This window comes from Rhea americana, unplaced genomic scaffold (genome assembly GCF_003343005.1).
Source record: "Rhea americana isolate MKP2758 unplaced genomic scaffold, rheAme1 scaffold_2, whole genome shotgun sequence".
Classification (NCBI taxonomy): Eukaryota; Metazoa; Chordata; class Aves; order Rheiformes; family Rheidae; genus Rhea; species Rhea americana.
The window spans coordinates 9,449,275-9,463,754 of record NW_028186149.1 but is presented as its reverse complement, the minus strand read 5'-3'; the positions used below and the strand labels follow the sequence as shown (position 1 = coordinate 9,463,754).

The 14,480-nt window shown below is 40.3% G+C and overlaps 1 protein-coding gene across 2 annotated transcripts in view; it reads right to left on the bottom strand.

Annotated features, from left to right (window-relative positions):
• PDE8A (phosphodiesterase 8A) overlaps positions 1-14,480 on the bottom strand; it is a 134,464-nt gene that overhangs the window by 16,743 nt on the left and 103,241 nt on the right. For both annotated transcript variants that reach the window (XM_085303459.1, XM_085303460.1), the window contains exons 7-15: positions 14,372-14,450; positions 12,813-12,950; positions 6,789-6,877; positions 5,435-5,486; positions 5,292-5,334; positions 4,224-4,301; positions 2,908-2,978; positions 2,077-2,241; positions 237-285 (exon numbers count right to left, since the gene is read on the bottom strand). In XM_085303459.1, the coding sequence (XP_085159585.1) occupies positions 237-285; positions 2,077-2,241; positions 2,908-2,978; positions 4,224-4,301; positions 5,292-5,334; positions 5,435-5,486; positions 6,789-6,877; positions 12,813-12,950; positions 14,372-14,450 (764 nt within the window). The remainder of the gene's footprint in view (positions 1-236; positions 286-2,076; positions 2,242-2,907; positions 2,979-4,223; positions 4,302-5,291; positions 5,335-5,434; positions 5,487-6,788; positions 6,878-12,812; positions 12,951-14,371; positions 14,451-14,480) is intronic.

Below are 14,480 nucleotides of genomic sequence, written 5' to 3'. Positions count from 1 at the left end.
CTAAATGTACTAAATATTTTCTTTTCTGTAATCATGGCTGCCAACTCTTGTTTCTGTAAAGTGCAGTAATGCTGTAGAGCAATACTTATAAATGAGTAATATTTATTTGTAATAAATAATGTTTATTTTAAAATAAACAATGCTTATTAAAAAAGAACATCTGATCACACTTTCCATGTTTCTTAARTTTTTAATCATCTTTTAATATCTTAGTTAACTGCCAAATTAAAACTTACGTTTTGCTGACAATAAGTATTCATTCCCTGATAATCGTCGTAAACCATCCTGTTCAATAAAAGTGAGAGTTAAATGCAGGGTATTGTAAAAAAGATCTACAAGACAACGATACTAAATAGTAGCAGTATGACTTTACTGAAACCTGATTAACTGTCACAGTCATCAAAGCTGCCTCACCATTATTTGTGTGTATCTTCATTATCTGTGTGTAGATTCATACAAATCTATTAAGATTTGCCTCTTTTAATTGTACTTCAAAATGGATGAGAAATTGCAAGATGTAGGATACAACGTAAACTCAGATAGGTACAAACAGGAATTTCTCAGGTGCAGATTGAGGTCTGGAATTACAGCTTTACATCCACCTTTGTTTGGACAACACAGTCACTGGGTCTCKGTGCGTGCCAAAAACAGGCACTGTATGTCTGCTCCTTTCCCATCAACAACACTAACTAGGTGGGTGGTGCCAGGGAATGGATGGAGATATGCTTGTACTCTCCTTACCCCTGTATTGGCAGATCAGGTCACCTCAGCAGCACAAGAAGCTTGTGATTTGTTGCTGGGATTTCAGAGCAACAAATTACCAAATTACTCTGGGGCCTCTCTTCTATCAGAGAAGAACGTATGCTTGTGTGTTTTCCAACTCAGTGCCTCCTAGGCTTAATCCTGGCATGATGCCTGGATGTGCAGACTGAGCCTAAGGATCAAAACTAACAGAATGCTACATTTAATATTTATCTTTCAATTCATAATTATAAAAGCTGTGGCCCAAATTCTGCTTGCTCTTTTGATGTGCACGCTGTTGGTTACTGCATTTTAATATTAGCCCATGATGTAAAAAAACAGCTATTAAAAAAAATCATTCTCAGTGCATTCTTCTAACTTGCTAGCAATGTTTCGTGGCCAAAGCATAGCAGAGGTAAACATGGATGCTGTATTGGAACCATCATGAAATGGTATTAGCMCAGAAACATCTCTGATAGCTCATCKCTAAGACATCTTATGAGCCTTTTGCATCCAACATATTGTCAAAATTCTTTTCTGTGGTAGCGTTTTAGATGCAAYCTACTACTAATAGGTACAAATATCCCTAAGGCATAGGTAACATTCATCMATGTTCATCCAGTTATCATCAAAAYAGCCACACTCCAGACTTCGAAGGTTTAGGTTCAGCTCTTTGCTTTGCTATGTGCCCTTTGTTCAACTTTGGGTATATCACTTCTTTTTGTCAGAGTCTCTGTTCCTCTTTTAAAAATGTAATAACGTAATACATGCTTTCTTTAGTCTTTCTGTTGTTTCGCTTATTTAAATAATAAACTCTATGGAGCATGACTGTGTCTTAATATGTGGACATCCATGTTCTTAGCTCAAAGGACTTTGACCTCTCTAGTCTCTAAATACTAATATCACCCAAAGAAGTAACAACAAAAGTGTACTTTGCATTCCTTTGAAAAAGCATTCTTTTTACACACTGAAAAGCCCCAACACATGCCATTCTAATACTGATTAATAAATATAAATATCTAGCTATCTTTTTTCTTCCTCTCCCATGTATATCATTCTGAAATGAATCATATTAAAAAAAGAAGTGCTTTTCCTTCCCTGTTCTAGCAAAACGAAAGCTTCAAGTGGTCTGGTCAATTTCCTCCCATTTTCAGAGATACTTTAATAGCATGGAGGAAAGAAAAACAAAAAAGGTGTGTCATTTTTAACGACAATTTGGCATTTTAGATGCAAAGCATACATCAGATGATACAGACTAGGTAACTGGGAAAACCTTACAGATGATACTGACAATGAAATATTAATCAATAGGTGTTTGTGGCAGTATGTACTTACTGTCATTAACCCTCCAACGAGGTCACTTGTATGTGGATCCTCATCTTTTGTCCCCAGTTGTGGAGAGTACAACTCAGTGGTTCTTAAAATCTCCAAAACTCGGTCTAAAGCTTCTGCAACTGGCATAGGACTGCTTTCTTGTGCAGCATTGATGATGTTTATTACCTAGGTTAACATCAGACATGTTTTGAATTAGAAGTGATTAGAAGTGATTTAAGAAAGGACAGAGACTTTAATCAGCTATTATGGAAAACCCATAGCAACTAAATGAGATCTACAGCTTTAACTCATGTGTGGGAGAAACAAAGTGAAATCTCTAAAGGGATATTAATAAAACACTGATTTTTGCTACTGACTTGAGGAACAGGATCACGGCCTTAAAGACAGTAACTTTATTAGTTACTTTCCTTTTGAGGCACAGCCTGAAATTGTCTCCAGATGGATTTAGTATAGCCGTCCTCTATATTCCTCTGTCAGTTTATTAAAGAGCTGACTTTTGCCATACCCTTACATGGTTTCAGGAAACGGTCTGCAACGCCTAAGTAAAGAGGAAGAACTCTAATCCTGTCCTTCACTCAGCCAGGGGTCCTTAAAAGGGGGTCGTGCAATGGCTGACCACAGGGAGAGTGYTTGGCTAAGCAGGCCTGGGAGAACTGGGCCCAGAGCATCTGGTTTTTTGGAGCTCCACCAGCAGGCARTTGGAATGGGAGAAAAAGCTGCACTAGAGAGCAGCACTGTCTTGCTCCTCAGATCTGGATGCAGCACTGGGCGTTGTGCCACAGCATTCCAGCATGGCAGGACTGATAATGGCTAGCAACAGTCATACATTACCTTGGTGATAGGTGCTTCAATAGTCATGGAATGTATCCTGGCCATAGAAGAGTGCCGCCGTTGTGAGCTGCCTGTGGGGAAAACAAAGAAGAATGAGTATCCTGATTTTAACAACAAGGCACAACATAATGAGTCAGCCAAGAATTGTGGATTCATTTTCTAAATTGCATACACTGTTTTCCTCTTCAGAAGTGATATACTGCAGAACATATACACCTTTGCTATGCTGGGAACACATAGGTACAAAGAGATGCTTGCTGAACCACTGCTATCCCAGAATAGAGATAAGTAGCTGTAACAGCCTGACAAAATCATGGCTTTGTTTTTGTATTTGAAATAAATAAAATATGTAATTAAATATCCATGTAAACACTATGCAGGGGTGTGTGTGTGTGTGTGTAAAGTGGCAGGCACACATACATATCAATTATACATAGGCTTTTATAGGATACATACACTTTTGCTAGCTGATGTACCAACATGACAAGTCATAATGAGTCAGCTTCCAAGCTGAGGTAAATCAGTGAAGACCCTYTGAAGTGAAGCTAGCTATGTCAAATTAAAAAGACAGAGGATCTGGCCTATTATTCATTGGAAATTGAAAAGCAAGCACTTTATGTCWGTTAGCAATTTAGTTTCTGTACAAAAAAGGCCAAAATGGGATTTTTCTGAACAGTTACGTTGTGTTACCTATAAAATTCAGACATATCTCTTGCTCTTTGTGCTGAGCATCTCTTAAGAAAAAGAATCAATGCTATTTTTGTCATACTTGGGCATGATTGTATTCTCACTGCTACAGACCTACTTCCATGTTTCACCAGTGCCTGTTACCTAGATTGTATTGATAAATGTGCTTTAACACCACCAGGTATTGGCAAAGGTTTCCAATATGTGACTCACCTATCAAGTTTGGGATGATATAATGAAGCATAATACAACACAGTGAAAAGAAAACAATGTGGTAAGAAAATTAACTTCAGATTTTTATYGAGGAAAGCAGCAAAGTATGTAGTATTTTGTTAGGATTAGAGCCTGCCATTTGTATTTGAAAGTATCTCTGTTGAATTTCATGAAATTACCCATGCAGGAAGGTAGATGAAGCCTTTCATTCTTCACTGTTTCAAAAAAGTATTCAAAGTTCATGCGAATAAAATGGAGTTGTAAAGTCTTCCATGGACTAGTGACTTGAAATTATATCAGCATGTGTACATATGTGTACATATACACATACATTCATATCCATATGTATGTATGCACATTAAAATGTATACATATAGAAATAAAAAAATAAAAAAAAATCTACTTATTTAACATACCATCACTCCCTCGTGAGGTTGTGGATCTGACATCTAATGATCCTTTCCTCCTGTCTTTGTGTCTGCAAGTCTGAATATCTGTGGAGATAACAATATTGTACAATGATATATCCTGTGCTTAATATGTACATTGAAGAAATGGAAAGTCAGAGAAAGGCTGATAGCAGCTGAGTGACATTCACCACAGCACTTCAGCAGATGASAGCCCATGAAAGCTCCTTCTGAAACTCTTGCCCACTGATGCTGTCATGCATCTGATCATAGTCTCTGGCAAAGTAAATCTAAGTGGTTTTACAGAGGGGAACTAACAGTGTGGAGGGAAAAGCTCCTCTCTCAACACAACACAATTGTAGCTGTGGATACAACTTGTACAACACACTGGAGCTCACTCAAAGAGCAACTGTCACAGAGAATTGGTGGCCAAGAGTACACTGCACACTAGCAAACCAGGCAATATATTCTAGATCTCTTAGAGGCTCCAGCAGGTATAACCTGCACTACTAAGACTACAGTTAACAAGTACCTGCTGCACGGATGGCAAAGATCTCTCAACAGTTGTTGTGGAGTTGATACGTGGGATAAGGATGAATGGTAGTGTTGGGCATCCTCATTTCCTCCCACAGGCAAATATCCCACCATACAGTTAAAAGTAGTGCAAACACACCTGCCACTAGCTATAGACCACCCTTGACAACATTCTTAATAGATGGTGTCGTTAATATTTCTAATGTTGTCACAGGGATCTACTATCTATAACTGAAATGTGACACTGAACCCAGCGCAATACAAATTCAGTACTCACTGAACTCAAACACAATACAAATACTGCATTTTCAAGACTAGGTTGCTTTGTATCACTTCTAAAATAAATCATGCAGGGACAGAGAGCTTGCATTTATTTTGCCACTTTGTGAACTGCATTCCTAGTTTATTGCTAATTAAATATTATTTTCTAATTCTCTTTCTAATTCACTGCAACCAGTGGTTTTCAGTCAGATCACTAGCAACTGGCTTCATCTTTCTGCAGGTACATTCTTCACTTCTTATGACAAAAGAGATGTGTCATACCTGTCTGAGATTCAGCCTGAACACGTTCACATGTTTTTTCTGCCTATAAATCAGTATGAGAAATTCAGTTAGTCAGAATTTTCCCATTATTTTGTACTATTTAGGGCTCAAACTAAAGGAAACATACCACCATTTTCACTTACCTTATTGTTGTCATTGCACAGTCTACTAATTGACACATAGTGTCTAATCTTTCTGTAAGCAAAAAACAATGTGTTAATTCCCATCCAAATCCCAGCTCTGATTCACTGCTGATACACAAAATGGGGAGTAACAATAAATCAATATAGGACAAATCCTGTTCTAGCAGGAAGGCTCAGTAGAGAATGGAAAAAACCCAGAGTTTTGCTGCACAGGATGGGGAACACAGAATGGAAGCTTTCTTTCCTTTTCTTTTTTTTTTTTCCAAAGACTGTTCCTTCCTCTTTCTCCCCACTCTCTTCCCCCTCCCCCCCCCACACTTCTTCTGGGCTACTATAGGATATTTCAGGTATGATGTATGATGTAACAGAGAAATAAGCAACAGTGCAGATTCAACAACCCAAACCTTATATAGGATTTAGGGATAGCACAGTCAGACTGCAAACTGCAGGTCTGATTACCAGAAAACTTTCTAAGCCAGCTTCAAATGGGCTTAGATTTCTCCCCAAGCAACAATGTATGTAATATACATTGCTCTTACTGATTTGGCATCTTAAGCTGAAAAGATGTTTTCACTCTACTAACGGAGAGTAGAGAACATGTGTTACTTCCAGGGGTTTAAATCAACTTAAAACATCATGCTTCTGCTATTTAAAACTGCATTCTCTCTTTTTAAAGTATGTAACAACATGAAGAAGCTGCATTCAGCCTTTCCTTCACGACAAAACACACCTTTCTAAAGAAATGTCTCAGCCATGGAGCATACATTGTAGAGAGGATTCTGGAAGATATTGCACAGTTATTTAATTAATACATGTGTTGCCTTACAGGGTTTTGAAACTGCAGCTGCATGCACTGTGATCCATTTTCTTTCCTAACATTGTTCAGGAGGTCTGATTATAAACCTACCCATACCTAACGTATACCAGTGTGCTCTGTTCTAAATGCTCTGTTCAGGGTCCAAGTGAAAGCTACACAGAAATCAAGACATGCTTGAATAGGGGGAGATCTTTRCAGACTAATTTTGACAAGGTTGGAAGCACATAGTAGCCTCATCACAGCAAGATGCTTTACAACAGCCTTAARATGCCAAATCTAATTACAGGGGAACAGCAGAGCAGGACATAGGTTGATATGATGGTGTCCTATATGATGGACAGAAAGAGAGGGGGATGCACTTGCAGTTGAAGGATAACAGTCACGAAGGAGCACATCTGTATCTTTAGCTTCCTTTTCGAGAGAATTAGCAGAATTCCTTATAATCACTAACRTGATAATTCAATGCCTGCTGAAAGCAGTTGAAATTGAACCAAACTGAGCCTTGAATCAAACCTAAGTCACAGCTTTCATACTCACCCTCCCTGTCCGATGACAGGTATTATCTTCACATTTTGCTGTATGCTATCTCCATTTTTCTTTTTCGCATAGTACATTCCTTGCCATTCCTGCAAAAGAAATTGAAGAGGAAGGAAGTTCAAAATGCAATCAACAAATCTAACATGGTTTTCTACACATTCTTCTTCACTTGGCACCCTTGGAAAGGTCAGATAAAACAGAAACAGAACTGCAGYTTCATAGGTTTTTTCATTGAACAGTGCCCTACAACATAAAATTTAAGGTTCACTCTTAAGGGTCTCAAAGGCAACGTTCCTCCTGTCAGAGGAACATATGACAGAAGCAGCAAGGTAATGAAGGTGATGTTGGCTCAGATGTTAGTTACCTCAATCCAATTAGAGGTCGCTATAGACTTCTTCAGACATGTCTTCCTGCTAACTTGGCATTTGATTTATAAAACCAAGTAATTTCAATTCAAAATAATCCTATAAACAGTAGCAAAAATTTTGAGAAATACATTCTTCTTAGACAGAGTAGTTATCTTTCCAATTCTAACAAATCTACCACCAAATGAAAGGACACTGGCATTGGACCTCYGCAGCTGCACCAGGCAGCACTCCCGAGCCTGAAGCCGTGCTYGCCACGTGCTTTGGAGAGCCCAGAGTAGGGGGGATCATCTTCACCAGGCAGGCCGATGGTCCAGCGTGGAAAGGAGGGACTCTGGTAGTTTGGGAAAGGGTTGGAACTAGTTAAACTGTGCTTACCCTCAAATTACGCCCTAGAGGATTAGCTCTCCWGGGTTAACTGTTGTGTGGCTGCCAATGCTCCGAGCACGGCCCAGAGGGGCAGGCTGCGAGCACCTCAACAGCGACAGGCAAGCCTCGGGTGACACGGGAGCGTGAGCCTGGAGGAACCGGGTATTCGCCYCCCGTTCTCCGCCTGACGTGCCAGGAGCACCACAGGATGCAGCAAGAGACCCAGTGAGAGAGCAAGAGCCAGGACCAGCTCCCGCCTGGGGCAAGGGCCGCGGAGAAGCTCCGGCGGTGCTGGCAGGCTCTCACGGCGCGGCGACCCTGCGGCCCGGACCGTGGGACCGCCATGCTGGCCGGGCTGCCCTCGCTGACCGTGCCGTCCCCCCCGGGACAGGGAGGTCGTGTGAGAAACCATGACACCGACCTGCCCAGCTCCGCTCCGGCCCACACTGCCTCGCTGGAAAGTCACGTCACTCCTCAGCATGAAATATATCTGCGACTAGAAGTGCCTTGGTATCCGAGTCCATTTGCTTGCCACACTGGCAGTTTGGTCTCGAGCCATGCCAGGGAGCTACCCCGGCGTGCTTTCAGCAGGGCAGAGCCCAGCAGAATAGCCGCAGGATCCTGCCTCCCGCCGGCCACCCTCCTCTCTAACAGGGTTCATCAGACCTAGGGACACTGGCCTAAGGACCACGTCTGAGTAGATTTTTACCGTATCAGATTTTCACTACCAGCATCACTTTATTYGGATAAATTCACAAATGAAAGAAATAAAAAGGCAGGATGGGAAGGAATTTCTTTTTTCAGCAAGAAGTAACTTTTTTCTCTGGGAAYGAACAGTAGGAATAGTAGAATACAAATTATTCCAAAGCCTTGTTTTCTCTTTYAGTAAGCTTCAGAAAATGGCTCTTGTGCCTTGTTCAAGCCATGCTTTTAAATGAAATGGTTAAAACAATAACTGTTGTTATTTAGAGATTTTGAAGCCAGAAGGCACCACCACGCTCCAACACCCCGTCCAACGCCAAGCGGCCGGCAGCAGGGCCCGCACCCCTCCCCACACAGCCRCCAGGCCGGCACAGGCAGATCAGCCACAGACTCTTCCCTTCCTTAGCTCTTGCTTGCTCCGAATCCCCTCCCCACCTCACTGCTGCTCTCCCCACGTACCCCGGCCGGCCTCAGACACTGCCGTACGTGTCCCGCAGCCAGAAATGCCTGAGTGCCTCCCCACATCTCCCCTTGCGTGCGGCGCGCAGCCAGGAGCTGCCTCTCTATGGGGATGCTAAGGCATGTTCAGGGGAAGCAAGCTGGGGAACCCTACCTAGGTCTCCTCCTTTCACTGCCGGCAGCGGCGCAGAAGCCGGTGACCTTCCAGCTGAGCCAGTCTCTGTAACCTGACCGCTGACAAGATTTACAGTCTTGCCTACGCAGATCTCCGTCCCTAGAATAGTTGTTGGGGTGTTTTTTAAACAGCTGCAGATTTTGATCTGGTCATCTAATAAGTACCAAATGATTAATAATTAATTGATTCCATATTGCATATACACTTAATGTAAAGTTTAACCGAGTAAATTGTTGTCTTTCAGTTGAGTTCAACAAGCTTTGGATCAGAGCTTTTAAACACATGTGAAAACACCTTCATGAGGCACATGATACAGATATATCTGTGTCAGACTGACAGATCTCACAGTCAACCAGGTGAAAGCACAGGTACAGAGAGAACAGTTTTGCATGTATTCTAATGGAGCCAACAAATAAAGACCGCAGCCCACAGAGTGCTGCACAGTGACAGGCTGTGCAGAAGAAAATACGAAAGGCTTTTCCAAGGATCTGTCAGATGAAAGAACTGTGCATAACAAATTTGCAAACAGACGTAACATCTTCTCCCGCTAGCTGCATGAGGAATATAAATGAGGACAAAGGAAACACCACAAAATTCAATGCTCTTATAATTCAAAGTATGCAYCTCAACAGTTTCCTGACAACCAGGATGAGGCAGAGATGAGTAATCAATCTCTACAGACAGGTAATAAACCCAGAATATGCACACAAGGGTGAAGTCATACAGTAGAGACTGGATCATTCCAGCACTGACGGTGCCTCCTGGTCAAGATAGGCTGGAGTTATCCGCTAACATGTTCTTCATAGTCAACAGATAGATTTTTCAATTTGTGGATTTCTAAAACCTGTGAAACTGCGGCAGGAAATGTGTGAGGAAAAAGGACAGCTGAATTCTGAAAAATAGGAGGTTCAAGCCAAACTCCTGCCAGTATATAAAGTTCTCACAGGGATGTTACTTAAACATATTTTAAGAACACCATATGCTCTCTAACAGAGCCTCTGTCAGGAATTCAACAGAGACGAGCTACCTCTCAAGACACGCCTTCAGTCAAGCTCATTTTTATGACTATRTTACAGCCACACAAATAAAGTGCTYAGGCACTTCTGCATGAGCTGGTGGGCTAGGATCACATGAAGACTAAGAACGGACAGCGAAAAAAAAACCTTTCAGCCTTTATATGGCATCCTAGAAATTAACAGTGAGGCTTAAGGCTTCATTCAGCAGGCCATGGTATGCAGCTACGCACCAAATGATTCATTCATGTATATTAGGTAATACCCCAGTTCAGCCTTCCTTTTAGATTTGGGGCRTCTTGCACTAGACAGCAAAGTTCAGCAAGGTACTTGCAGAAAACAGAATAAATGAAAATAAACAGAAGATGTTAAAAATACAACCTCACAGAAAGTAACTTTGAGTCTAGGAAGGAATTGCCATAGACCTTATCACAGAGCTTGATCACCCTCCCAYTCCCTCTATAAAGATACCTATCTAGCAAATAATTCCCAAGGAGTGAGAGGAATCGTGTGTCTTGTCTGATTTATCGATAGCTATCTGTCTCTCTTCAGAAGAAGTGAAACTATGATGAAGAGCTTTGAATCAAGCTGCAGAGATCAGAAGCAGCAAGAATTCTAGTCCATGAGAAACAGAACGGCACACTTCATCTTAATGGATGTGATTTGAATCATGAAACAAATGTGTGAAGAAAGTACAACCTGTTTCTCAACTCCTCACGTATGGATTGGTGAAAATGCCTTTCAGTAATCCTGGCTTCTTGCAAATTTTAGCCAGTTATAGGAACAAAAAGTGAACTTCCAGAGATTTCTTAAAAAAAAAAAAAAAAAGAGGGAGAGAGAAAGAACATTGTGAGCCAGGAATCACTACACACCACATAATTAGTAATTTTGGTGTATAATGTCCATCAACTCTTCTTTGTATGTTTGTCAGCACAAGAAAAGAAATACTGCAAGAGTTCATCTTCCTAAGTTCCTAAGTTCCACTTCAAGAATAGATGCAGACTTTCCAAAAATCAGTTTTATTATAAATCAGAAAATTCTACTTTCCACTATTTTTGTTATTTGTCATTTTTGTTCAAGCCAGAAAAGCCAAAATCAGAGGAGAGTATCATAGAAGACAGCTGGCTTTTTGGGTATGTTATAACCTACTGCGACTAATACATACGTGACTTCTAACRGGAGGCAGTCCTTTACATTTAGGACATTAACAAATCACAAGCGTGAAACAACACACAAACTAGGTCAGAATCATCCAGATTTAAGTTAGGCACCTTGGAAAATGTTGTAACATCTTGACACAAATCATCTCAAACCAAACCATCTTTCAAAGGTTATTCCACATAGTTAAACTGGACCTGCAAATACTTCCTTGTAAGAATTTAATTTGTAATTCACTTTTCTATTAACATGTAAATATGAGGCTACATAGATTGCATACTATGAAATCTTCCAATGAAAAATAAATAAAAAAAAATCATGTAAATAGAGCTGTCTACTTAAAACAGTTCAAGCTGTTCCAGACAGACAGGTTTTAAGAACTAGTACTTCACCAGCCTTCACAGTTGGAAGTCATAGAGCCAGGAGTAAAATATGGTGCAAGGGAAGTGATAGATTAGCGTTTATTTCTAACAGTCATAGACTAAACACTTTTTYGTTATTAAAGACACTTTTATCAGCACACTAAAATACTAAAAATTTGATCACTTCATAGCTTGAGAATTGATGTTGTGGTTTTAAAGTCTGACACATAATGTATTTGAACTCTCAATAAATACTCTATCATAACATTAGCTTTCTATTGCACACATTTATGGAAATAATTTCAGTCAGGCAACAGAAGTGTGAAGCAACATATTYCAAGTTATTGTACATTGCTTGGATCTCTTCCAAAAGGCTAACACACATACAAGTGCTGGAYACATTCATGTTGAAATGCACACACAACCTGCACCCAGACAGAATGAAGCTTTTCCTGATGAACGCTTGTGTGAGTACCCTGATTTACACAGCATGACTCATCACAACTTTGCATCGCTGCTTTTGCATCACTGCCTGGATACACCGAGCGCCATGATTCATTTGAGCATTTTCCTGCACTGTGYCAGTAATACGGTGCTTCCCAGCAGACAGTCAGCACGACTCAATTAGCCATCCTGACTCAGGTCTGAGCACAGGCCATGACGCATCTGCAAAAACACCAATTCCCGACTCTCTTTGTGCTACCTCCACAATCTGTCCTCCTATAGGCGTACGATGACACATATGTTTGATGACATCAGAAGCACTTACACTTTGTTGTCAAGATGCAAATGAAAGCTCCTAAATGCATCCTCACACTGGTGCCACAAGAACACTCCCAAAGGAACGTCACAGAGCTACCAGGCAAACTGTGGTGCCTCTGTAACAACCTCCCTTGAAGCCAGCTGCACTTTCTCATGCACATTCTTGGTGCGCCAAACGTTTCTAACGAAAATTCATTAGAGAGCTCCCATGTCATTAGAAAGTAAAAGTTGCTGGCAGCAGACACTGCCTATCACTCTGCAAAAGTCTCTTCTGGTATTTTTACATGCTGAACTTTCAAATCAGCTTCCACATTTCATGCTGAAATATTTCAATGTGATTCATTTCTCATTTGCATCTCGTTGGATATATTGTGCTTTCCCATTTTTTCCTTAATATTTCCACACCTTTTGCTACATACAGCATATGTGATAAAGAAACAGAGTAAGTCACTTATTTTCATGAAACACACAGCTTTTCCAAGCAACTGAAGAGGAAGGAGCCCTTCCAAACAAGCATTTTTGTTCTCCTCTTCTTGTTTGGGTAAGAAAGCTGCACATGCTACACACTTGTGAAGCCAGGAGTTGTGTCATGTGTCATCCCTGGTCAACAATAACTTTTACAGGTAGCAAATTATAAGTGAGACAATACTATTACTCACCTTTCCTATCTTTATGCAGGAATTAATAGTATCTAGGAAATCAGCTTTTTTTTCATTTATAGGCACTTCTGTTAATTCTTTTCCTATTAATTCACCTATTTGATAGCCCATCACTGTTTCAAAAGCAGGATTGATGTACTGTGAAATAAAAATAAACATTCATCAGAATACTTCAAGTACAACAGAATTCCTGTTTGATAAACCTACAGGACTGTTTCCCAACCTAAGCTAAAACTCTGTATGTATTACTCCTAAAAGAGATGCCTAAATGATTTTTCTTTGTGAATCAAAACAGAAATGTCCATGCTAGGAGGCAGCAGTCCTGCAGAGAGTCTGTGCATGTGAGAAAAGAGAGAAATTATGGAAAGAGCTGAGTATTACATACCCACAGAGTTATGACAGACTAACACCTGAGAAATGAGCTCTTTCGCTTCTCAGACTTGTAAATCTCAAATCTACCTCCATGTTCCTAAAAAACACAACTTAGATGATGGCATTCCATAGGAATATTAGCCTTAACCATTGATAAATTTTTTGCCTTCCTGTGCATAAGGACCAACCACCCCACTCCCTTGTTCAGGCAAAGCCCAGTCAAATAGACTAGAAGAAGTGGAATGTTGTATTCCACTGCAATTTTGTGTTTCTTCCTCAACAAAGCTGAAGGCTGGTACCTATACCCCACACATTAATGACCCTCTCACCAGTGGAGGTAGAGACAGGGGTCCCATAATAGCATCTGAATATCTCAACTCGTAATGTTTCAATGTGACAGAGGTGAAAAAGGTGCCACTGGTTGCTATCTGCTCCTACCATTTCCCCTCTACCCTATGAAGAAAGGAATGCCCAACTGCCTGTTGGAGCTCCTGTGGAGGGGCAAAACTTGGTCTGAAAAAATATAGTTCCAAATAACTTCAGGATAAGTTATGTTATTTTTAAAAAAAAGATGTAGAAGGTACCACCTTCAATGAAATTGCCACTGTCAAGATAAAGTCACTCCTCACAGTCTTTGTAGCTTGGGATGGAACCAGCTCCCTAATAAAGACGACTTTTTCAGGATTGAAAATGTAAACAGTTTATTCTGCCTTTTAAAAAGAAGTTTTTAAAAGAGGATGACATGCAAAAACAGTTGGCCCGTGATGAATCAAACAGCATCAGATTAATGCAAAAACTGTTTCCTACATTTATTTAAATAGAGCACTAATTTGATTTCGTTCTCAAGAGCATCAAATTAGCATATACTATTTTGGAAAAGAATGCATGCAAGCCAGTGGCTGCATTCATTCATGTTATAAACGAATAATTACAAACATTAAAAACAAGAGTGTAAATTCTTGTTGTTTCAGAGCAAATAGTCACCTTTAAAATTGACTTGGTTTATGCAAGATATTTTAAATGGAAGAATTCTACTCTGCACCTAAATTCATTCCAGTCTCTTTAGAATCATTAGGTTAGGTTTGATTCTTGTACCGTTAGAAAGAGCAAGTGTAATTGCGGATGAAATAAAATACAGTCAGCCCATAGAGCAATTTTCTCTACTTATAAAAATAACTGGAACAAACCTGTATTACATGGTCTTCACTTGTGATCTCAATGGCTTCTTGACTTTTCTCTAATGCTGTAAATAGTGAATTACAAGCCCTGTAGACAAAAAAAGAGGAAAGGAAAAAA